General features: G+C 45.6%; 1 protein-coding gene across 1 annotated transcript in view; it reads right to left on the reverse strand.

Moving 5' to 3' along the window:
- LOC144799863 (sodium/glucose cotransporter 4-like) overlaps positions 1-26,348 on the reverse strand; it is an 807,114-nt gene that overhangs the window by 614,426 nt on the left and 166,340 nt on the right. Inside the window, exon 3 of the mRNA XM_078671455.1 lies at positions 13,692-13,796. Within this exon, the coding sequence (XP_078527581.1) occupies positions 13,692-13,796 (105 nt within the window). The remainder of the gene's footprint in view (positions 1-13,691; positions 13,797-26,348) is intronic.

Raw genomic sequence — 26,348 nt, forward strand, 5'->3', positions numbered from 1 at the left:
CGTTACTAGAACGAACCAGACTTATGAACTCTAAGTTGGACCTTTTGGAAAATCTTGTAAAAGAGAATTCTGGTATACTAAAAAAGCTTGTAGATGCCCAAGCTATTTTACCTACTTCAACACCCGGGTGCCGTAGTTACAACTAAGCGGCTACCCCAGGTCCCTGCTAAACAATCTATCTCTCGGTCTACTGCAAATAACCCTGTTAGTGTATCATCTAGGGGCGGGAGCACGAAAGCTGATACTACGCATAACATCAATTCATCTACTGTTGCCAAAGCTCCGAATCTTGTTAGGGGTAGCTTTAAATCATCAACCACCACGCCCAGAATAAGTACTAGAGCGTTGGGGAGCCATGACAATATTTATCCTGCCTTGGTTCCGAAAGCTCATAAACAGGACGCACCTTGTATCGACTTACCCCCGGAGGCTACTCCCTACACGATTGTCCTAACAGGTGTCTCAACTCTTAGGGAAGATACACACGAATCCCACGGAGACCTCAGAAATAAAGTTGTATTCTGGTTGAATAAAAATAGACCCCTCCCCCATCCTCTTCCCCGGAGATATTGAGTGTTAGACGAGTTGACTGGGTGGGTCGCTGCCCTAAGGACCTGGAAGGCGATTGTATAATCATCAATTTCAGGGACCCCTGGGTAGTGGACTTTATTCGTAGGGAAGCTAGATTTGGGAGGATGGGGGATGTGCAGACATTGGGCCTCAGTTATTTCTATCCCAAAAGAAATAATGCCCCTTTTTTCAACCCCCAAATGTATAGAAGAACTCACGGGAGACTTCCAATAGACAGGAACACACATACCTCATTCACTCCACAACTGTGTAATCGCTTTGAAGCACTCTCTGGTTTGGAGGGTATTGATTGCCTCTGTCCTGTTATTGGTGTAGTGAGTCATCCTGGTAACCTAGTACAAGGGGAAGCTGACCCTCATAGTATAATACGTGTAGTCAGTCAGGATGGGGGTATCCAGAAGATGGATGATGTTGATGGGAGCATTTTAAAGGGTAACTCCCTGGTTGGTATTTCGTCTATTGAAGGTGGTGGTCCAGACCGGGAGAGGATGGTTTTAAATCACGATGTCACATCCCCTCAGGATATGGTACTTAAAATAGCTTTGTGGAACATTGCAGGACTTAAAGGGCGATTAGCCTCAGATGACTGGGCAGATTTTATTGATTCTTTTGATGTTTTATTATTTCAAGGGACCTGGGCGCCTGAGCCAATCTTCAGAGCAGGTTTTCTTAATTTCTACAAACCGGCCACTAACGGTGCCAGAGGTAGAGCATCTGGGGGTTTAGTAACTTGGGTTAGGCAGTCCATCAGTTTTAGACCGGTGGAAATCCCAGTGAAAAACCCCGATATTCTGGGGATAAAGTTAAGTAGGGAAAACCATTCTTATCAATATATATGCTCGAGGCCTCCCGGATGGGAGAAGTCCGTCTCTTATAGATGAGTTGGACTCCTACCTCGAATCGATTGGGAGGGATAACCTAATTCTCATTGCAGGTGATTTAAACTGCACTTTCGAACACCTGAAGAGTGAGGGTGAAGATTTGTGCTCTAAGGAAGATGCTATATGGAACATCCCGAACCTGACATTGAATTGTATTAACAAGGGTTCGGAGGCTGCTTTGCACTGGTTGGGGCTGGGCTTAGAGTGGGGGTTGAGAGCGGCCAACGGTCGCACGATTTCTGATAAAGATGGTCATCCTACTTTTGATAACAGAACTAGTAAAAGTAGAATAGATTATATTCTGGTAAAAATGGAGTAATGGTCCCTCTTGGAAGACATGGTAATTGTGGTTCGCCCGGAGAGCGACCATAACCCGTTGTCTTTAAGCTTAAAGCTCCCTGGAGGTTTAGGCAGATCTCCTGTAGCCACATGTGTCACTACAGAGGCTGTTATGACAAATGATAGAAGGAGGCTCAGATGGTGTAGGGTCCTGGAGGATCCCGCCATGTTAGAGGGTATATCTCTGGAAGTCTTAGCAACTTTGGGTGTTATACAAGATCTACCATCTAATAACGAAGTAGTCCACCTGATTAGTGATTTACATGAGCAGTGTTTTAACAAATTAAAGGCCCTCCTTACCCTACCTCTGAAGCACGGGAAAGAGAAAACACTCTGCCCTAGTAAGAAGAAATGGTACAATAAAAAATGTAGGGAGGCATATAGTGGGCTAAAAAAAGCCATTAAGTCCCGTGTTACCATCGACATTATAATGGCGCGACATCTGTACAAAAGGGTTCAGTGGGAGGCAAAGAGAGAATGGGACGAGTGTTACTGGTCCGACCTATATGAGGCTAGTCTCTCCTCTAACCAAACCAAGTTCTGGGAAGTTGTGAAATGGGGCAGAAACCCAGACTCACAGTCCCTAGTTAATCACGTCTCGGTGGAAGCATGGGTGGACTTTTTTTTATCCCAGTTTAAAGACCCCGAATATGATCTTTGCAATGCCCCGGTGATTCGGGTCCCATCGTATCCATCTCCCTGTCCTCCCTTGGTGTTTACGAATAATGACACCGAGTATGCACTTCGGTCGGTTCAAGCAGGGAAAGCCCCCGGGTTGGATTGTATTCCGGCTGACCTTTTTAAATCTGACCCCCAACTCTGGGTCCCATATATCACTCAGGGGGCCAGCATACCAGAGTCTTGGAAAGGAGCAGAAATCCTTCCCATTTTTAAAAAGGGGGATCGTTCAGTCCCCAGTAACTATCGCCCCATAAGCCTCAGATTCCTTGCAGAAAATCATCGCTAGGATGGTTCTTGCCAGGGTCCAAGGATGGATGGAGATGGAGAGTATTCTCTCCCCCATTACAGGCTGGATTTAGATCAGGCACCAGCACCATCGACCAGGTCTTTCGTTTTGTTATGATATGCTGGAAGGTGGTGCTGTTGGGCGGAGGGACCCTCTATGCCGCCTTTGTGGACCTTAAGTCCGCCTTCGATCTTGTGCCCAGGGCAAAATTGTGGGCTGTCCTTGAAAAACTAGGGCTGCCGTCCGAACTCCTTGAAATCCTGGTAAGAATGCATGAGGGCAACTTTGCTAAAGTAAGGTGGGGGAGACAGGGGCAGGTAACGGACAGCTTTCCCGTCACGAGGGGTGTCCGTCAAGGGTGCGTTTTGGCACCAACCCTTTTTTTATTATTCATTAACCAGATGGTGACATTTTTTACAGATACCCCAACTGATGCTCCCATTTTGGGCGGAACCAAGTTCCCATTGCTCATCTTTGCAGATGATACTTTAATCCTCTCTAAGACGCGTTGTGGTCTTCAAAAGGCGATTAATAGATTTGAGGATTTCTGTAAATTAAATGATCTGCAAATAAACGTGAGCAAGACTAAATTTATGGTTTTTATAAAAAATCGTCCTATTAAGAGCTATATTAGTATGAATGGAGTCGCCCTTGAACAAGTAGATGCTATGACCTACCTAGGAGTGATTTTAGACTACCGCCTACATTGGAACCCACAGGTTGACGCACTCCAACTAAAATCTGTACGCTTATCGGGTTGCTTAATGCAGGAGCAAAGAATGTCTCTGACCAAAAGGTTTGTGCCAGCTCTAAAGATTTATGAAGCTAAAGTTAACTCTGCAATTTTGTATGGGGCTGACCTTTGGGGTCATATGGACTTAGCCCCCCTAGTAAGGGCTCAAAATAAATTTTTGCGCAAACTGGCTGGCCTACCACAATCTACACCAATTAAACCCCTTTTGTTGGATATGGGATGTAAGCCGATTAATGAGATGGCACGTTACCGGCTCGTAGCCCTGTCGAGGCGGATCTGGACGTCGCTGGATCTAAGTCTCTTCGCCAAAGAACTAGCGGAAGTAAGATCAATCATGGGTTATGCCAATATTCCATGGCTCCGGGAGGTGAAAGCAATCTTGGAAAGCATGGGACAATTGTGGGCTAACCCGGGGTCTACAGTATTTCCCTCTAAAAAAGAATTTAAGATCTTGTTCTGGGCTTCCGTTAGAACCCAATTTGTTGCGCTGTCAAATGCTACCACCCTAACAGGTCGATTCTTGGTGCACAAATTGGATCCCCTACTTGAGAACTATTGGGATATTATTACTAGGAGCCTGGACAAAAAGTTATACCATCAGTTTAGAGTGGGGTCCTTACCAGTGAGGGTCTTTACTAAAAATTGGAATGGTTCTCCAACTGTGTATTGTCCCTGGTTTAATGACCAAAAGGAGAGTGTGGGTCATTTTTTCTTTGCCTGCCCGGCCTATTTTGCACCCAGGAACAAATGGATTAGGCCCATCTGCTGCAAGCTGAATGTTGTTGGGAGTGCAGAGGCATTGTGGGTTCTAAGATCTAACACCTCAGAGACAGTGGTCATAGGAGTTGCTAAGTACCTAGGGTGGGCTGGCGGACGAGCTTTAGAGTAGCTCCGTCCACTGCCCGACATACAAGCGAATTATCCTGCCTTCCAGTACTCACCGAACGCCCATTTCACCCCCGTACTGCATTGGAGCCAAAGGGGTACCCGGACCGGCAATCGCTGTCTGCGGGGTCCCCCCTGTGACCGGAATCGAAGATCGGCAGCCGTGCGGTCTGGCTCCCGGCCAGCAGCCGCGGACCACAGTAGGGGCGCCACGCCGCCGAGATAGAGACCGACTGCTCGGCTGCCTGCGGGGCTCGGCCACACGGAACGACACTGAGCGGCAGGTGAGCGACCCCCGAGCACCGGAGCGCTGCCATCACTAGCGGAGCTCTGGGACTGACAGTGAAGCGGAAAGGAGGTGTGCGCCTGGCCGAGGGAGGTGAAATCCGGGCACCACACAGAGGCGACACCCGTGAGACGGGGACGGCGCTGTGGCGACAGAGACCCGACCCGCTCTCGCTCTGTCCTCGGCCGTGGGGCTGGAGGCCTAACTGCAGCGATCCCCACCCGCGGAGACCGACAGAGAGCCCGGAGACCGGCGCCCGATTCCCCGGCTGTGGGACAACTGAAGGGGCCCTGCATGAAAGACTGCTATCCGCCACAAACTGTTGCGACCGCCATTTTGTCTCCGGCGACACCGGGCTTCCCGTAGGGGTGCCAGTGGGGCTGTTAATACACGATATCTATAGCGCTGCAACGTGCCGAAGGTACGGAACCGGCGCACGGTGCCACGCACGGCTGGGTGAACAGAGCACACGTGTCTTCATTGGAATTGCATCAGTTTGAGGCAGCGCACGTGGCAGTGCCAGGCACACCTACGGGGATAACCAGCTTTGAATCTGCGGGCAGAGCCACAACGGGGTGTTCCGGCGCAATGCCAGATGAGGATCCCGGCTAGCTGGAGACACCTGTAATTCGTTGATTGGGACACAGATAACTTCAGAAGCTTGCGCCGACCGCATCGCTGCAGAGCTACGGAACATATGCCCATGCGTATATATAGTTGCATGTTTCGTGACAGCGTCCTATGAGTGCCCGGCCCGTGGAAGATAGCTACGCATCTCCTGACACCGGACGCACGAGTAGTTCACTGAGGCTGCCGTCCTGCCTACGAGAGCCATGGGGAGGAACAGGGCTAAGGCACTAGACACCGGCGCCAACGCTGACCTACAATCTACGGGATCGGAAAATCCACTAGCCTCCTCCAATGTGGAGATCATTCCACCGACGGGCAAAAATACCCAGGACGCTAAACTGAACCTTATACTGGCCGAAATAAAGGCCTCCAGGGAAGCGCTGGGGCTGCGTATGCACAATATGGCGACCGGCCTGTCACTCCTAAGGGCGGATCACAACAAACAGGCAGAGAAGGTCTCTGAGCACAAGATCGCTCTGGATGACCTAATCGCGCAACTCACTGTTCACTTCACGAAGTTAGAAAGCATGGAAAAACAGATTAAGCTGCTGTGGGACAAGGTGGACGACGCGGAGGGGCGCTCCCGCCGCAACAATGTGCGAATTTTGGGAATTCCGGAGCGCAGTGAGGGGAGGAACCCCACCCAATTTGTAGAGGACTGGCTGAAGACGATCGTTGGCCCACAAGATCTTACTCCGCTGTACAGCGTAGAGAGGGCGCACAGAATGCCGGCGACGCCACCTAAGCCTGGGGCACCACCACGACCGCTAATAGCGCGTCTGCTGCACTATAAAGATAGAGACTCAGTGCTGAGGGTAGCAAGGGAGAAAGCGCCGCTACGATATGAGGACAAAACCATTTCAGTGTACCCAGACTTTACCCCGACAGTGCAGAGAGCCAGATCATCGTTCCTGGGGGTGAAGCGCAAATTACGAGACAGAAACCTTAAATATGCCCTGTTGTTCCCCGCTCGCCTCAAAATAATGTATGGCAACAAATCGCACTTTTTTGATTCACCTGAAGAAGCGGCAGAGTGGATGGAAGTAACGCTTACACTGCCAAATACCCAAGACCTATTTGAGGACGAACAGGGCGGTGGACCTTCCCACCAAGAGAAGAGGCACAAGTCTGGCACAACTGAGGAACACGCGAAGGGATCCTCGGCTAGTGGAGGGACTACGCCGGCAAGGTCTGGGAGAACCGCGAAGATTGGACACCTGACGGAGGCCGCGTTAGCAGCACATGATGCAAGAGGACACTCAGCTACAGACAACTGCTCAGACACGCAAACGGAGGTGTCGGGATCAGCCGATAGCCTGCAGCTCTTCCCCAATATCACGGCACAAGTGGCAAATGAACTCTGACTGCGACATAAGAAGACTCCGATTGGTAAAGTATGACTTTGCGCAAGGGGCGATAGTGGGGGAGGGACACACCAGCTAAGGGCGTAACAAAGTACCACCAACAAGCTCTGGACTGGTGCAAGTGGTCCCCTCTCCCCACCACATAGACATGTTTTGGTTCTACCAATGTCCACGTTGGACGGTAAGGTTTGGACCCCGAGAGTTTCCACTTGGGGACCTGAGAGTTATGGGATTGCTAGTTGGTTTGGCACCGCGGTCATGGCAGAATATATTCGCACTCTTAGTGTTGCAGAGCTCACTGACATTGCTTGCTGCAGACCGAAATGGGGACTCTTAATGAATACAAAATGTGCACCTGGAATGTTCGAGGCATGGGGTCCGTCCATAAAAGACATAGACTGCTGGCACAACTCAACCGAAGGAATGTTAAGATTGCCTGCCTCAAAGAGACTCATTTGAACAATGTGGAGGGTGGGAAGCGCCTTAAAAAATGGAAAGGGCAATTGTTTGCTACCTCTTATTCTGTATTCTCGAGAGGGGCAGCTGTGTGGCTGAGAAACTCTGTCCCGTTTAAACTAGTGGAGAAGCGTCTAGACACGGAAGGTAGATATGTCTTTTTCCGTGGGTTGTTGGATGCCTCCCCTGTGGTGATAGGCAGTATTTATGCTCCCAACTCTGGCCAATCGGACTTCTTAACTAACGTCAACAGAGTGGTGGCGGAATGGGCAGACTATCGTTGGATAATAGGCGGGGACTTTAATGCTGTGTTGGATATCTCATTGGACAGGTCACATCTACCCCTACAGGCCACTGAGAGTAGGAAACAAGCGGATGCACTGACGCTGTGGGCCGGGGGATGGGGGCTGGCGGATGCATGGAGAAGTAAACACATGCTAAGTAGGGAATACACCTTTTACTCACCACCCCAAAGATTGCACACCAGGATAGACCACGTCTTTTGCGCTAAAACACTACTGGGGGAGGTCACATTGGCGGAACATATGGGCAAGACTCTGTCAGACCACAACCCAGTGGAGGTTACGTTCCAATGGGGTAGAATTCCAACACCAATACCTACATGGCGTCTCGCACCAGACCTCCTGGAAGACACGGTCTTTCGCACAACACTTGCAGACGCCATAACCTCCTACTTTGACACTAATACTGGTTCGGCGAGTTCCCGGCAAGTGGAATGGGACGCTTTCAAAGTGTCCATTAGAGGCGAGGCGATGAGTGCATGAGTGGGTATGAGGCATATTGTCATGGAGAGGCTCCGAGAGGTGGAGGGGAGGCTGGCTATGCTTGAAAGTGAGGCTGCTGGCACGAACGTACCATTCACGCCACTCCAGGAGGTGCACATACAGCATGCAGAGCTACTAGAGGAATTGCGAGTACTAGATTTGAGAGAGTGCACATGCAGACAACATGCACAAGCGGAAAGGGCCGGACCCCTGCTGGCTCGAATGGTACGGGATGATCCAGTACACCTGCCGATAATGGAGGTCATCGATCAGGGGGGGTCCAAAACATCGACACAACTAGGCATTAACACCGCATTTAGGACATACTATGAAACCTTATATGGCCCACACAGACCATTGTCAGACATGGCATTTGAGGAGTTCATGGAGGGGATGGACTTGCCGCGACTTGTAGATCATCAGAGCAAGGAGCTATCTCGCCCTATCACGGTTGCGGAGATATGCCAGGCTATACGCGCGCTACCACGGAATAAGGCGCCGGGCACGGATGGCCTTCCGGCCGAGTTCTACGGAGCTTTCATCGACCTCCTTGCCCCGCGCCTCCTGGTGGTGTATCGAGAGGCGTTACAGACACGAGGCCTCCCGCAGACATCTCTTCAGGCCCTAATAGTATCACTCCTGAAACCTGGCAGGGACGGCCTACACTTAGCTAATTATAGACCCCCGTCCTTGCTAAACACAGATTATAAAATATTGAGTAAAATTCTGGCAACGAGACTGGCACAATATGTAACGCGGCTGATACACCCTGATTAGTGTGTCTTTGTACCGGGTAGGAGCACTGCTCAGCGGACCGGAGACGCTGAGTAGAGAAGGTTGTATTTCCCTGGACCTGAAACAGGCCTTTGACTCCCTCAGATGGGACTACATGTTGGCGGCCCTTGCACGCTTCGGAATTCCGCCCGAATATATCGCATGGGTCCAATTGCTGTACACCTGTCCAATGGCTCGGGTCCGTACAAATGGCTGCATCTCAACGCCCTGGACATAGCGAAAGGAACAAGGCAGGGATGCCCACTGTCCCCGCTATTGTTTATACTGGCATTAGAGCCACTGCTCTGCAAACTCCGGGGATCGTCACAACACAGGGGCATACGTAGGGACGGAGGGACACATGTGGTGTCGGCGTATGCTGATGACATTATTCTGTACTTTAGAGACTTGGGGGGGAGACTAGACCCTGTCCCCGACATCTTCAAAAGCTTTCGCTCATTATCAGGGCTAACTATAAGCGAGCCAAAATCCTACGGTTTCAACTTCACAGCAACGGAGGCAGAGGCCCACCTGCCCTTCGCACCGCATACCTTCCAAGTGGCGGACACAACCTTCCGCTACCTCGGGATACAGATTTACAGAGGCGCGAGGGACATGTTGGATGGCAATCTGGGGAGAGGAATCATGGCGCTGAAATCCCAGGTGCTCTTTTGGACAGCACTACCACTATCGGTGTCGGGCAGGGTGACCATATCTAAGATGGTGGTACTACCCCGTCTCCTTTACTATTTCACAAGCATGCCATTTACGATCCCCGCCTCCATGTTTAAAACACTGAATACCCTACTGACTGAACTGGTATGGGGTTCCGGGAGGAGACGAATTAGTTTAGTTAAGCTACAGCTTCCCACTGCGGCAGGCGGTATGGGTGTTCCGGACCTACAGGCGTACAACTTTGCCTGCCAACTGCAATGGCTAGCCTATTGGATAGCCGGGTGAACCTTGCATGAAATCAATGTTTCCAAGGCGGACTGGAACAGGGGGAGTATACACACCCTGTTGTTGCCAGGGGCGGAGATCCCCAGGTCAGCGCCTCCTCTACTTAGACTTGCGATTACATACTGGAGGAAGGCGGTGAGATACGCATTGCGCACGTCCTCCTATGCCCCCACGATTCCGCTGCTAGGACTCCCGGTGGGACTGAGACCACTCTCGAATGAAATGCTTACGGAGTGGCACGAGGCGGGTGTAACACAGGCAGGGGACTTATTTACAGACGGTAGGGTCTTGTCATTTGAAGACTTTCGTAATACACACCACACGTCGGGAGGGTCATTCCTGCTACATGCCGGTGTGCGGCGATATATCACACAAACCCACTACTCACCATGCAGTACTTCATGGGGTCGGGCAGTCATCTAACGAGATGGCTGACACACGGTATACGAGAGGGCAGGGCAGTCTCGCTACAGCCACTACGGGACCAATGGGAACAGGACATAGGGAGGCCTGTCAGGGACAAGGAATGGGACAGAATACTCGCATTTCCGAAAAAGGTATCACGAAACCCGAAATTCAAATTCATACAGTGTATGATACTGCATAGAGCATACCTGACACCGCACCGCATACATGCAATGTTCCCCACCGCAGCAGACACATGCCCCCGGTGTGGTGCGGAAAACGCGAGACTGCTCCACATGTTATGGGAGTGCCCAAAACTGGGATATTACTGGACGACAGTACATAATGATTTGGCCAGACTAGTCCCCTCCAAACGATACACTGCACTGGAATACATGTTATTAGGACTGGGTCCTGTAGAACGAAAGAGGAGTGTAGGCACGCGCTTCACTGATCTGGCCCTGTTACTAGCGAAACGCACTTTAACGATGAAGTGGAAGTCGCCTAGGCCGCCAGATCCGGAAATGTGGAGAGCGGAGGTAGTGAGATGGGGTAAGGCTGAAGGCATGACGTTACAATGAGAGGAAGAACCTCATATCACTAGACTGGAATGCATTACTGGGGTCGTTTGAGGCACGAGAAAGCGATGCGTCCGACAACTCTGCTGTGGTGGGTTGATAGCTCCGGAAATATGCAAGCAATTGGTGCTACCCGCTCTTTGGTCGGGACCTGCACATGTACCGAATGTTGTAACTCTCTCTGGGTGCACGGAACGGACACAACATACAAGGCAACTTTAATATAATCCCCTATAGGTTGTACTAGATACATTACAAGTAATGTGATCCCACGAAGTGGGCTAAGAAGCACGATCGTTGATATTTGACCTACACAAGTGCCTAGGGTGGGAGGGGTTGGGAGGAGGGCGTTATGTTGGGATCGTTTAGTAACTTATAAAATGAAAATGTTTACTTGATGTAAAGAAATGGTGCTTAACTACTCACCTGACATGTGAAATTTGCAAATGTAATTGCCATGACATGACAATGTTTCATCATACTGCCAATAAAAAGATTTAAATATATATATATATATATATATATATATATATATATATATATAAGGCCGCTAGGCTGAAACGCATTGGTGTTAGACTGGGCACTGGAATAAACCTGTGGAATTAAATTGCTGTGTGCGGCGTCTTTTGCATGAAAAATTACTTTTTGGCCATTGGTCTGGCCCAACGCCGGCACCCGCTGATGAGCGGTCCTGTGACAAGACCACTTTGAGCAAAAAAAAAAATATATATATATATATATTTAAAAATACATAGAAACTAACTACTCCAATAATGTTTGCGCTGAGAATGTTCAGCTTAGATTTTGTAACTCACATAAACCGAAATATTCCCCCCCCCAAAAAAAAAAAAAAAGTACCTAGGGTGGGCCTGGGTTATTAGGGGCTAGACACCTTCAAGTACATAGACCATAATCTTCTTATTTTAAAACCTGGATAGATTTTTCATACTAAGTCTTTAAAGTTTTTTGTTTTATCCTTGTTTTAAATTTTTCGATGAATATGATGGTGTTAAATTATGTATACATGACTTGGTTTTATTCTTTTTTTGTAAATTGTCTTATATGAGGTAAATAATCGAAATAAAGACGTATGCAACTGAAACTGAGTAAATATAGGTGTGTGTCAAAATACTGGGACGCCCATGCTCTGCCTATGTTACTCCGATCTGTTGAAAAGTAACCAAAGGAAGTATTATGAGCATTCATTGTCTTATTTTGTTTTATACACAGACACGCTTTGTATGGCTTAGTAAATACCCAACTAGAATTTGCATCAGTGCTGCGTACAAAAAAGTTACACAACCCGGACACAAAATCTTAGTAAATATGGGGCTAAATTCTTTATTTTGTCTATAAACTTTATATATAAACTTTATATATAAATCTATTTTTTTTTCTTTATCTGTTAACTGCAGCTTGCTTTTCGTTAATATTTTAGCCTGCACCGAAACTGCAAGCCAGACCTAATGGATTTGTCAACTCTTGCTTCCAGCATACATCATATGGTGGACACTGGCAAACAAAAGTCAGCTTTGGAAGACCTGGACTAAATGCCATGAATCTTGCAACAAACTGCAGGCAGTGGACATGTGGTGTGTGTTCTACTAACTTGGAATTTCTGACAGCGAACCTTCTAACATACTCTTCTGAAATCCAGTGATTTCACAGACTCTAAGGGGTATATTTATCAACAAGTCACTCAGCGCAGCACAGCAAGTGACTTTGCTTCGCTGCACTGTGTGACGGCGAAACGGGAGGGATGCACCGTATTTAAGATTATATGGAAAATTCCGTCTTTTTCCAGAGCTGGCACACAATGTGCTGGCTAGCGCCAACACAAGCACCCTTGCACCATGCAAGGGTGCCTGTGCTGTAAGCAGGATTGTTTTTGTGCAGGAAGGGACACCTTACAGCACAAAACAATCCACGGAGGCATTTTCCTCTTTCTATGTGTGCTGCAGAATGCACCATAGGGATAAATATAGGGAGAAATAAAAATATTTCTCCTTGTTACGCCTCCCCTGGAAACCTGTAGCAGTTTTGATGCAGGCCCAGGTCCACCGTTTATGGTAAATCTGGAAATGCACCAAAATCTATTGGTGTGGCCTGGGAACACCTGCACAACGCCCATGGAACACCTCACAGGCGCAAAGCAATGCAACTCAGTGGTTTTCATTGCCTTGCGTTATTCTAGATTTATCAAGGCACTCAGACCCACACAATGTGGCCTTGTGTACCTTGATATCACACTTAAGGGTTGCGTCACGTTTGTGCCTCGTTGCATCGTGCAACAGCGACAACCCTATGATAATTATTCCCCTAAATGAGGTGGGGAACCCGCCGGTGGGTGGACGAGGATACCCACTAGTTTACAGCAGATTTCCTGCTACAGCCCCAACTCAAAATGAAGCCCTAAATCTGAAACAAAAAACATAGCATGCTAGAGCCAATAAAGCATATTTACTGACAGACTGCATAAGCGCTACATTTAGTTCTCATCTTGTAATTCGTCTCTGTTTCACTCCATGTACTGGTTTGACCGATACAACTCGTTTCTTTTTTCCTAGCAGATGTAATTCATTTATTGTGCAATTGGAGCATCAATGCCACTTTGGAGCGTTATTGACTATGGGATTATAACGCGTTTGATCACAAAAGATAACAGCAACCCACACTTGTTTTCTTTAAATATTTGAGAAAAGACTTGTGTTTTAAATAAATATATTAGTTTCTTTAAGAAAGACAAGAACATTTGATCGTGCCCTTTAGCTCCAACAGCTTTCCACTTTCCAACCTGTTCGCAGAAAAATGAATTGCAGTGTGGCACACCGAACCCAGACGAGTATGCAAACGTTTACTTTATCGTAAACTTTGCCCACTGACCTATATATAAAAGTGCTGAAGGCATGTCACAACAAGTTGCAAGACTTGCAGTATTGACTACGTGACACGCTTCCTGGTTTGTAAGCCAGTTTTTCCCCATTACTGATTAATCAGACAGACAGCGGGACAGTTAAGCCTGGCATGGATTCTTACATTCCACTCGAAGCCTCCGACCGCCAGGCCTCCAGCAGCCGCGGTGCCCGCCATGCCAACGAACAGGCCGCTCCCCACATTGCTCGACATGAGCGAAGCACCGATCTGCAAGAAAAGCACAGAAGAGAATAGAGCATAAAGTTTGGATGTATGGCAGTGCAGTGTACGACATGCGCCATCTTAGACCAAGATTGAACCATTAAATTGGAGCCATTGCACATTATCACTTCTGCTCTACATATAAAAATACATCCACAAGAGCACTAGTAAAAATAATATTAAATGGAAATTGGACCCTAAATGTTGATATTTCTATTCATTTAAATAGTTAAACACGAAACAGGCAGTGTTAGCAATAGTTGACCTCTTGATAAATTAGAGCAATAAAAATGTATCCTTTGTGATCAGTATGGCACTCACTACATTGTACAGGATTTGCGCTTGGATATGCAGCCATATAGTATACTGTGGAGGACTGTAAATGAGTCAGCCTCCTAGTGAAGTAAATACCATATACCTTGGCAGGCTAAACCCTGACTTTGTGTGCATTGGCGCCAAGCTGCTGCTGCTGTCTGCTGACTGTATGTGAGCTATCATGACTTTTATTTTGGCCTTGGCATCGTATTAATCAAATGTCAGAGCAGAAGCCTAGGCTTCACCATGGCTATATGAGATGCAGGAGATGGTCGGCCTGGAAAAGCACCATCAATAAGCAAGTCAAACTTATTTCTCAGTCCATGGATCTGCAGGCTCTAAAGGAATCAACCATTCTGCTCCCCTTGAACTCTTCGTATCTTCCTGGGATTCCACAAGCATATTGCCAGGGAAATTTAAGTAAAGTGGCTCGGAAGAACATAATGTTTATGCGACTTCTAGGCCTGCGTTTGACGGCCTTCAACAAATGGGCCCCAACAAGCGAGGGGGGCTTGCAGGCTGTGCAAATACTACTCTGAATCGTGGCTGCATCTCCTGTGCTGCTGCCCAGCACTAGCAGCCCCCAGAAGGTCCCTTTTGAAACCCTTGTTCTTAAAATGGGGCACTAGGACGTGCTGGGAGGCCTCGGCCTTGTGCTTTACATCTACTGACATTCAAGTGCTCGCAAGACTTGGAAAATTTGTGAGACTTTTGGACAATTTTCTATCACCTCCCTTGGCTGCCACGCTCCCTCCCCCTCAAAGACTCATTACAGACTTTTTTCGTCCCCTGGCCCAGTACTCTTTGCCTTAATTATTTTTATCTGGCCAAGCACAGCAAAATGTTCATACAGGCAACTATAATGCTGTTCCTTAATAAGCTGATCGGTCACTAAGCCTGGTAAATTGGTTTTTAGTCTTGTTTTTATTTGATAAATGTGCTAAAAGCTACATTTTATAATCGTTCTAAAGTAGATTTTGTATAGCAATGGTTTTAAGTAACTGTGCTAAATTAATAAAAACCTGAAACCTGAAACCTGAGATGCAGGATCTTTGCTGTGACCTGGAAGTGTGCTCCACCAAGCATGCTCTCATAGTCGGCAGTGGATAACTGTTCCTGGCTTGGGTGTAAGCATACATCGGTGGTGGACCTGATTAGCTAACAAGTTTCCCAGGTGCATGCATTATGTGGTGCACCACGTCAGGTTTTTTCTTTGATCTCTGAGACTTGTGGTCTTATTTATTCCATTATAAAATAGGATTATAAGTCGCAGAAGTAAAAAAATATCAAACTGGAACAGCACATCACGTGTGGACCTGGAAAACTTCCCAGTGAATATTTAGTGAGACCATGGCAGTGAAAGATTGTGGCCTATTGACCTTTCTTGTGTAAAGGTTAACTGTTATATGAAACCTAAAACGATGGGCTGACATTCTGTGTACATGCTGATTGTGCATCCATGTACAGTCAGTGTGTAACAAACATGGTAGTAGAAGTGTGTGTGTGTGCGTGCATTTGTGCGTGTGTGTACTGAAGCCAGATGAATCTGTTTTGGATACCCCTACTTGCAGCAATGCATAAGATGGAGGATGGGGAGGACGAGGAAGTCTTCTCTAGCTATTGGAAGTGTACTGACTGCATTAACATGGCTGCATATCCAGACATTGAAGGGAAGAGGATGGGGACTGGGTTGTGTTAGCAAGTGTTTGCTAAATAGCTCTTCCTGAACACTGCCATTTGATAGATGTTAGAGATGAGGAGTGGGACTGCAGTTTCTGTTGCTAAAGGTGAGGAAGTTTCTAGACCAGACCTGCCCTTTTGTCTGTCTCTGATTACTGCTTTAGCAAGTCAGAACATGATATACTTGGAACGTTGAAGGATTCATTAAGATACATGCAATGACCCCAGGTTAGCCCTGGGTCCTCAGCAACTCTGCTCAGCAAAAGCCTGCCTTCCACTCCTGGAATCCACAATCTAGACTCTAGTAGAGGAAGCATCCTGCTGCCAAGATACAACACATCTGAAAACAATTTATGTACAACAAAATAGTTAACATTTGAAAACATATATACACAATTAAAAGAGGATAATTAAACTCACAAACACTCTTAGTCCTTGTCTCAAAATGGCTACTAAAATGTTCATAACTAACACGATGAGCATTTGTTTAACCGATAAAGTGCATACATTGACTATATACAACTTAGGTTTCACTCACACACTAGTGTCACATTCCTCCATACAGGTCTTTCCCTTAGTCTCCACTCAACTGGTTCATTTCCTAACTCCGCAGCTCTCCTTGATTCAGACAATTTAGAATAATCCTTCATCCCCGTGGTACCAGTACACACCCTCACATGCACACCTTCCCCAAATTTCTCTCCCTTCATAATTCTTCTAAACATATAAAGCTGGATACTTCTCCACCTTCTTGTTCAACTTCTTCTAATCAATTTCCTGACCAGCAGACTTGACCATCCCTGCTGGCCCCTCCACAGACGGTATTTTCTCTTTATGTGGGCGATACAGGAACTTATTTGTCACCAAGTGCAGAGTAGTTCTACAGTTCCACAACATATCTTTGACGGTTGACCTGTCTCCTCCAACAACCACAACTCGTCACTATTGACTGTAAGCTTTCTCCCAACATGCAGTTAAAACGCTCCATTAATCTCTTCCCCCTGGAATGGTACACGGTCCTACAATGCTGCATTCCCAATTTTTCCAGGAAACTCTCCCAAAAGAAATTGGGGACAAACTTCAGTCAGTATCGAGGCAGGACAATCCTCTCGGCAGAATACATCCTCACAAAAAGCAAATACCTTTGATGCCATTACTTTTATCAATGCCACCTCTGGCCATTTTGAGAAACAGTCCATCTTCACCACTGCATACCTTTTGCCCACACCTGAACACTCAAAGGGACCACATATTTCAACTGCAACTTTTCCCATGCTTTCTCATGTAAGTCTATAGGTGATATGGGGTCTTCAACCACTTGTTTCAAGTGACTGGGGTACAAAAGCATGTATAATGCTCGTTATCCCTTCAACCCTAACAACGATCTCCCCATCTCAACCACATAAACCTTTCTCATAGCCTTCCTACCCTGAAATTCCAATTCTGCATGGAAATGTCCTAAAACTGGCAATTTGTTCCCACAATATCCATTCGGTTAAACATCTGGGGAACACATTCACTCTCATCCAATCCTTCCCATGTCAATTTGTTTATGATCATTAACGGTGAACATGAATCAGCACAAACATGTTCCACTTTGCACTTCAACCTAACTGCACATTTGGTGGGCAATAAATACTCTTCACTAGTCTCTCCTGACTGACCCATAAGCTGTGGTACCATTTCACTTTCCATTTCACACCAATCCGTCTCGTACCCTGGTGCTTCTTGTTCACGCACCAGATTCACAGTTTTTCTCTTGGACTTCAAGTTGTCCACCATCTTGCACACTCTAGAGAAGTTACAACGCAACTAACACAATGCACTACCATTACAACAAAACTTTTACAACGCAAGGTCCATTACAACGCATGCCTTTACAACGCATTCCATTACAATGCAGCTGCTATTACAACGCATGCCATTACAACGTAAGTATGAGTAAGTATTTAATTTAATTTTAACCCTTACACCATCCAACACTTACCCTACTATTATGCCCCCCTGGAGTTAGAATAGTAATTTTAACCCCTACACTATCCAACACTTACACTACAAATTACTTACCCATACTTACGTTGTAATGGCATGCGTTGTAATAGCAGCTACGTTGTAATGGCATGCGTTGTAATGGCATGCGTTGTAATGGATCCTGCATTGTAAAAGTTTCGTTGTAATGGCATGCGTTGTGAAAGCATGCGTTGTAATGACATGCATCCCTAGAGAAGTGACCCCTCTTTTTACATTTGGAACACCTTGGATGCAGGGCTATTAATTGTCTCAGCCATGTGTCCCTCATTCCCACACCTATTACACGCTCTCTTTTTCTCAACATCTTGATTTTTCACTACATTCTTGTCTCCCTTGCTTCCTCTTCATATGAGTTTCTTCATCACTTTCACTTCCCATTTATTCCCCGATTGACCTGCTCCCTTAGCAGCAGCACCACCCAATTCCTTGACATAGCAAGAAGTATTCTCCATACGCCTAGCCTCTTCAATGGTCTTATCTAAAGTGGGGTCTTTCAGGCCTAATAATTTCTCCTTGATCTTCATATTGGTTGTCCTGTTAACCATTTGATATTATAATCTCATCCCTGAGATCTCTGAATTTATATAAAATGGGCAACATTCTCAAGGCTGCTACACACTGCTCAATGGTTTCTCCTTTATATGTGCACGGGGAAAGAACTTGTGTCTTTCTACTATAGTGCTAATCATACTACCATAAATCTCTTCCAGCGCTCTCATTCAAACAGGGTTTCAAACCATCAATCAAACAGAATTCGTCTAGTGCTGCTTATCACCCATTCGTGTTTCCAGGCACTGTGGGGGGTGCTGTTGCTGTAGTTCGGTTCGTTGAACAGCTAGGATTTTAGGCCCTTTCTGAATTCTTGTGGGGTGGGGGCTGTTCGGACGTGGAGGGGGATCCGTTTGTTCGTGAGGTCCTTTAGTGCACACATTATGGTTATCCCTCATTTTCTGCATAGTAGAAATTAGGATGTATTTGCTTTGCACTGCAGTACAATGCATGTTTTCTTTTGTGGCATTATTTTAAAAACTCAGTGCAATGTTGATTGGTATTTATTCTTCCTGGGATTCGGTCTGTACACTGTCCAAGGCCGAATACCAAACAGCATCACATATTATTTTTCCACAGTCAGCAATAGCTCCCAGGCTTTCTTAGACACAACACGTTAGCACATCTTTGTAGCTTTCCACTGTACAATGCTCATTTTATAATCCAGAGCCCGTAGTGTTTAGCTCAGAGAGGGGAATTCCAGCAGAGCTCACCGGCCCTGGAACAGATGTCCGCCTGGGCATGCAGCCTGTGCAAACTGAGTCTACACCACCAGGTACAGACCACCTGACTACGCACACCAGTTATAGGGTTTGTTGCTCCCAGAGACCGTTAATAATAATCTCCCTGCGCGTACATTGTAAGGATAAACTTAGCCCTCTAGATTTACATCATGGTGGCATTATTTGTATTGTACAGTTTCATAATAATAATAATTATGTTGCTTTCTATCATCAGTATACTAATCGAAGCAAGCTGGCTTCATGCAAGACTACTTCTGTTGCAATAAAAATATTGTGAACTTTCTTTGTGTCTTATTTACTGTTTTGCTTTGAACATGCGAGAGTGAGTCAGTGAATGAAAGGTGATGATCTTTTTTTTTTACACGATTCCCCGAGGGGACTAGGGTGTCGTTTTTTTGGGATTCCACAATTACCTCTTGCTCTGTGAATCTAGAAGCACATGTAAGGCGCTGTGAGCTAGCCAGGATTTTGGTTCACGAGATACTGATTTGGCAGAGTCACTCAATCCCTGCATTCTGACGTTGTGGTGTCCCAGGACATAGGTCTGTAAAAGCAGAATCCCTTCACCCACGTTGGGCGTCATTTTGCAGGGATTATGCTCAGGAACAGAACTATGCTTGGGACCATAGAACATCAGTATGTAGGGCATTGAGTCACCATACCACATTACTATCTATGAGCCTGAGTCCGACTAGCTACAGTGCCTAACTTGCCCTTCTAACCTCTCTAGAGAGACAAGTGATTTAGCACCCCAGAACGCAACACTGCCAACCCTCTCAGGGATTATGGTAATAGGATATACCATTTCATTCCCTCACTCGTATTTGTCCACAATAAAATAGAAAAGAGACGCAAAGGACATACAGCCAGATGCATCAACAGATGGAATTGCGATTCCTAAATAGCGATTTTTTAGGAATCGCTATTTAGGAATCGCAAAAGCCTATGCATGTAGGAATCGCTATCAAAATAGCGATTCCTACACTTTCCTTAATTGCGACTCGCAAATTGCGAATCGCAATTAAGGAATACATCCCCATTCATTCCTATGGGCCTAGAGGCCCATAGGAATGAATGGGAAGACATTCTCAATTCGCGATTAGCAATTAGCGTACCGCTAATTGAGAATGCAATTTCAAGGGTGCAGGGGTGTCCAACGGACACAAAAACAAACCAATTAATAAAAAGGCTCCAAGGGTATGTTTAACGACCCAAACTAGAAACATACCCCAATATGCAACATTCATAACACAACCAGTATCTAGGGGTCAACTATCCATAAGGCTCAACTGTGGACTCAAACCTCAACACAATACAAATAAAGCAGTGGAGACCCAAAATACAAGCAAGTGTGACATATAATTTTTGAGTTTAGGACTCAAAAAAATGGGCAAATATTCCCATCAGTAACCATACTGTACCGCCCTTTTTAACATCATTTGGGTTCTCTTTGCCAAGGAGACAAGACAACACAACACAGCCTATTGATGTTTTCGAGGCTATGTGTAGTTCTTAAATGCATTTGTTATCAAGAAGGGTGGTGTGTCAAAAGAAAATGAACATAATTGTGATTACTGAATAAGCAGTGCAAAAAGTGAAATAGACAATGTGTGTAAGTGCAGGTAAAATTGGATCAGCTGAGTAGACTATTAATTTTAATGATATCTCTCAATTGTCCAAATCTAAAAATACAGTGAGAATACAGATTTAACAAAATATCTGCAAGCTATGTTGGTCGACATGTTTCAGCATTTAAGTGGAATAGTTCCAATAGCACTTCACCCCACCTGGCTGCCTCCCCAGACAGCACAGATGACTGTGCGGAGACACCGACGGAGAGAGCGGTGCTCCTACAAACCTGAGCTGCAGCCAGGTGGGGTGAAGTGCTATCACCACTACAAATGGTATGTGGTTGACTATGAAACCTGAACATTGCAGGTGACTTTAATTTTAATTTTCACTTCATAAGCAGTAGTTACCATCAGGTCCTGAAGAAAGCATTGGAACTATTCCACTTAAATGCTGAAACATGTCGACCAACATTGCATGCATTTAAGAACTACACATAGCCTCGAAAACATCAATAGGCTGTGTTGTGTTGTCTTGTCTCCTGGGCAAGGAGAACCCAAAGGATGTTAAAAAGGGCGGTACAGTATGGTTACTGATGGGAATAATTGCCCATTTTTTTGAGTCCTAAACTCAAAAATTATATGTCACACTTGTTTGTATTTTGGGTCTCCACTGCTTTATTTGTATTGTGTTGAGGTTTGAGTCCACGGTTGAGCCTTATGGATAGTTGACCTCTAGATACTGGTTGTGTTATGAGTGTCCAAAGGACACCCTGTTGCACCCCTGAAATATGCATATGGGTACATCTTGCACGCACACATGCCCTAAGGGCATGTGTGTGTGTAAAATGGAACTTTGAAAAATGCACTTTAGTGCATTTTTCAATGTTTTTGCAAATTACCATGAAGTTCAACTTCATGGTAATTTGGTACTCCTATTTGCGAAATCGCAATTTTTTTTTGTTTGATGCATTGCATTTAAGCAATCTCAATTTGGGATTCCTTAAATGCAATCGCAATTGAAGGAATCCCAATTTAGAGATTACTTAATTGCGATTTTTGCATTTGGGATGATGCATCCCAAATGCAAAAATACCGGTCGCAAAGGGGCAGATTCTGAGAATCTGCCCGTTTGCAACCGGTTTTTAGGTTGATGCATCTGGCTGTCAATGCTTATTTGAACTATTGTGCTCTAAAATGCGATAAATGCACCACAATTAGAAAACAAATACATGTCAATAATGTCATCAGTATGGTTAATAAACCATATACAATAAAGAGCCCTGTCATGTTATCTGACATATCTGCCCAAACCCTCCCCCATCTCTGAATCTAAGTGGTTATAAATATAACAAGCATTTCCAATGCAATAGGTCTCGCATTCGCAAAAGTTAGAGCTATTGGCATTGTAAATGGTAAAGTTTTTATCTACGTGTTAGTTTTGAAAATAGATAAAGAAATGACATTGCAAATATAGTTTTAACCAAAGGATCATTTTGACTCTGTGAGCATTTATTGGACTATATGTGATGAACTGCAACAAACAAATCACATATGCTGGAGCTTTGAGCTATTGGCATTGTAAATGATAATGCCTTTTATTTGTGTGTTGTTTTTAAAACAGATAAATAAAAGGCATTGTCATTTTCAATGCCAATACCTTACATTTCGTAAATGCGAGACCTATTGCATTGTAAATGCTTTTTTTCTTACAGGCAATTGAGGGTTACAAAGTTAGGAGATAAGATAGTGGAGAGGGCCTTCGAGGTGCTGAAGCAGCATCACAGTAATTGGCTCTCATTAACATTTTTTAAAAATAAAGGCGCAGACTGAAAGACTTTATTGCCCACAGCTATAAGAGCCCATGTGGGAACATTAACTTGGCCAGAAGTTGAAGGTGTCTACATTTGTTAGAATCACCACCTCTTTAGCAGCATACTGCATATGTTTAAAAACGTTGAAATGTGGAGCAGGATTCTAGAGTTCATAAAATATACTTTCTGCAATTGCTAAAACGGAACCTGACAACAGAGGGACTTAAACCCCCATTCTTCTGAATGGAAGTCAGACGCCTTAATCATCAAGCTACACACTCACGTGGGCAAGAACAACTCATTTTGGATGTATGACGTTACAACGCATACTTTTACAACGCCTACCTTTACAACACATTTTTTACAACGCAACATCCATTACAACTCATTCCATTACAACGCATGCATTTACAACGAATTTTTAAAAACTACCTTTACAACGCATTCCATTACATCGCATACTACCTTTACAACGCATACCATTACAACGCATAACATTACTTTGCATGTAAGGTAAGTATTGGATAGTGTAGGGGTAATAATTACTATTCTAACTCCAGGGGGTGCAACAGTAGGGTAAGTGTTGGATAGTGTAGGGGTAAAAATTACTATTCTAACTCCAGGGGGTGCAACAGTAGGGTAAGTGTTGGATAGTGTAGGGGTAAAAATTACTATTCTAACTCCAGGAGGGTGCAACAGTAGGGTAAGTGTTGGATAGTGTAGGGGTAAAAATTACTATTCTAACTCCAGGGGGTGCAACAGTAGGGTAAGTGTAGGATAGTGTAAGGGTACTATGTGTTGTAATGCTATGCGTTGTAATGGTATGCGTTGTAATGACTGCATTGTAGTGACATGCGTTGTAGTGGTGTGCGTTGTAGTGTCATGCGTTGTAATGGTTGCGTTGTAAATGCATGCGTTGTAATGGATGTTGTGTTGTAAAAGTTTCATTGTAATGGTAGTGCGTTGTAAAAGTTGCGTTGTTAAGGTTGTATACCACTCATTTTTGATGTTCTGTTTTTGTTTGGGGGGAGGGGGAAGAATCAGCTTCAATCCACCGCTGATCTTGAGGTTCTGAAGTCTCACATCCGTCCTGCAGCCTGGCTCAGAAGCCACAGAGTCCACTGGAAAGCTGTGGCTCTCCAGAGCAAGAAGGTACATACTACACTGGAGGAGTAGAGGACTGATCACCCAGTTTGTGTCCAGAAGCAAATGCCGCCTATCTCAAAGTAGAGAGGGTTCCTCCACTGCCAAACCCAGGACCAAAAGAAACCAGTATTAGGCAAAACAGTATGCCTAAATGTCCCCACTCTGAACCACCGTTAAATGTCTGGATGCAAACCTGATCTGGTACCCTTGCTCCAAAGCAAGTTGTCTGTCAGATTCAGACTAAAACTGGGAAATGGCGCAGCGCCAGTTATAATCGTGGACCAGGCGAGATTTCTAATGTGCTGTCGCGACCTGCAGACTTCAATAATGCCATGCTGGCCAATAAATGCTTTTGAAAACTCCTTGGAGATGTTGATCGAATTACTGTTTAGATGATTTTATTCCTTGTACCCATAAGCCTCCCTTCCTCTAACGCTGTTCTAGCCTCTGGTGATGTTGCCGTGCACCAATTATTAATAAATATTCCTCGAACACTTTGGTATGTAGAGAGTTTCATAAAAGCTGGGAGAGACATTCCCCTGACTATATTTCGAGTTATTAAGCACTTTATACAATTTCCCGCCAAACTTTTTCCAGGATTGAACGCACTATTATTGCTGACCTCGTACTTGTAAGCTTTACTTGACCAAAGTTTATTATGGTCTTCAGGAACACAAATATAGGAAGCTGTCTTTCTATAACTTCTGTCGGGCTAATATGGATGTGGTAACATTCCCTTTGTGTTCCATAGCAAGGAGTGTTTATTTTAATGGATTGTTGCTCCTGTAGATGCAGGTGATAAATCCGTGGTATATCCTTTGTGGTGAATAGTCATGTCCTGTACATGCTTTCTGCCATCCTACCTTTTGTTTCCCAAACCACTGCTCCTTTTGACGCTGCCTTGTGTGCCCTTGGTGCCCTTTCCCTCCTAGCTAGCTGTGTTACTTCTGATGAAGCTTTTTGGGCTGGGTTACAAGTGATGTTCTCCTGTTAAATATACAAGCATATTGGTACATTGTCTTTAATATTCGTTGCGTGGGATTTGCGACTGATGCTGTTAACATCCTTGTCCTTGTGTTAATTACAGCCTGATTCATCATTCTCCCGTTTTGCGAGCCCCTAATAGCGATTCATAAGGAATCGCTATTAAGGACTTGCAAAACGAGATTCATGTAGAAATTGCATAAAGAAATGCGATTCCTACACATTCCTTATTTGCGATTAGCAAATTGCTAATCGCAAATAAGGAATACTCCCCATTCATTCCTATGGGCCAAAAGGCCCATAGGAATGAATGGGGAGTATTCCTTATTTGCGATTAGCAATTAGCTAATCGCAAATAAGATAGCGATTTAAAGGGTGCCAGGGGTGTCCAAAGGACACCCTGTAGCCCCCCTTAAATGCAAATTGAAACAGGTGTTGCGCGCACACATGTCCAAAGGACATGTGTGTGTGCAACATGCAACTTAGAAAAATGCTTTTAAAAGCATTTTTCTAAGTTTTCGCTATTTACCACGAGGTTTGACCTCGCGGTAAATAGCGGGCCGAAATTGCGAATTCGCAATTTTTAAATGGATGATAAATTGCATTTAAGGAATCTCTAATAGAGATTCCTTAAATGTAATTCCTCGCAAAATAGCGAAATCGCTATTACCGATTTTTGCATTTGGGATGATGAATCCCAAATGCAAAAATAGCGCTCGCAAAGGGCCAGATTCTCAGAATCTGGCCCTTTGCGAGCCGATTTCGGCTTGATGAATCAGGCTGTTTGCTCCCTGGATGTATTCCACTCGCTAGCAATGCTCACCCTCATTGAAAACATTCCGAGCCCTTTTGCCACAGCTTAAATGCGGGTGGGTGAAAATCTTTGTGTGGTGGGATACAACAGTGTGTGTAGAACATGGTCTTATACAGAGTGCCAGACATGGGGGTTTTAGGCACCGTCATTACTCCGATTCCATATATATGCACAAATGTGGGGACTTCAGGGCACTGAATAAGCCCAGGGAGTATATCGTCTAGGCACGACTGGGGCTTTGGACATAACCAAGGCAGGGGGCTCTCAGGTGGCAGATGGGGATGGCGAAGAATGGAGGCGCACACTGGTGTAAAAGTGAAGGTCCGAGATAACGGGGTCACAGATTGTGATTCAGAGCAGAAGAAGGGTCTTAAAGCATGACATGAGCGCGGCACGCAGAGTGAGGGTCCGCTCATTTGTACATAAATATCCCGTAATCTGTGTTTGAAGTTCTTTGCTGCTATGTTTTGTGACACATACTGACGGCTAAAGTGCTAAACTACCCCTCATGCTGCCCCCCCACACCTGTACCCTAACCAGTGCCAGCCCGCCATTCTGTACTCATCTGTCCACTCTCTCCAAAGGTGAACTTGCTAAGCTGCCCCCGACCTGAGCTCACAGCCCCTTCTCTGTGCCATAACCTATTGAAAACCCCTGGCCAGGGTCGCTCCTAGCCATGGGCGGTATGGGCAGCTGCCCAGGGCCTCGCGCTCAGGGGGGCCCCGCCGCCGGCCCCGCAGTTGCGGGCAGCGGGAATAAATAAATTATAATCATGGGAAAAGCACTGCGCAGTGCGCACAGCACTCTCGTCGCGCTCGCGCAGGAGCCCGGGCCGGGCTGCAGGCAGTAAAAGTAAGGCAGGGAAGGAGGCCGGGAACTAAACACTGTCTGCGCAAGCACCGCACGCACCGTAA

Source organism: Lissotriton helveticus, chromosome 1_2 (assembly GCF_964261635.1).
Source record: "Lissotriton helveticus chromosome 1_2, aLisHel1.1, whole genome shotgun sequence".
In the NCBI taxonomy this organism is placed as follows: Eukaryota; Metazoa; Chordata; class Amphibia; order Caudata; family Salamandridae; genus Lissotriton; species Lissotriton helveticus.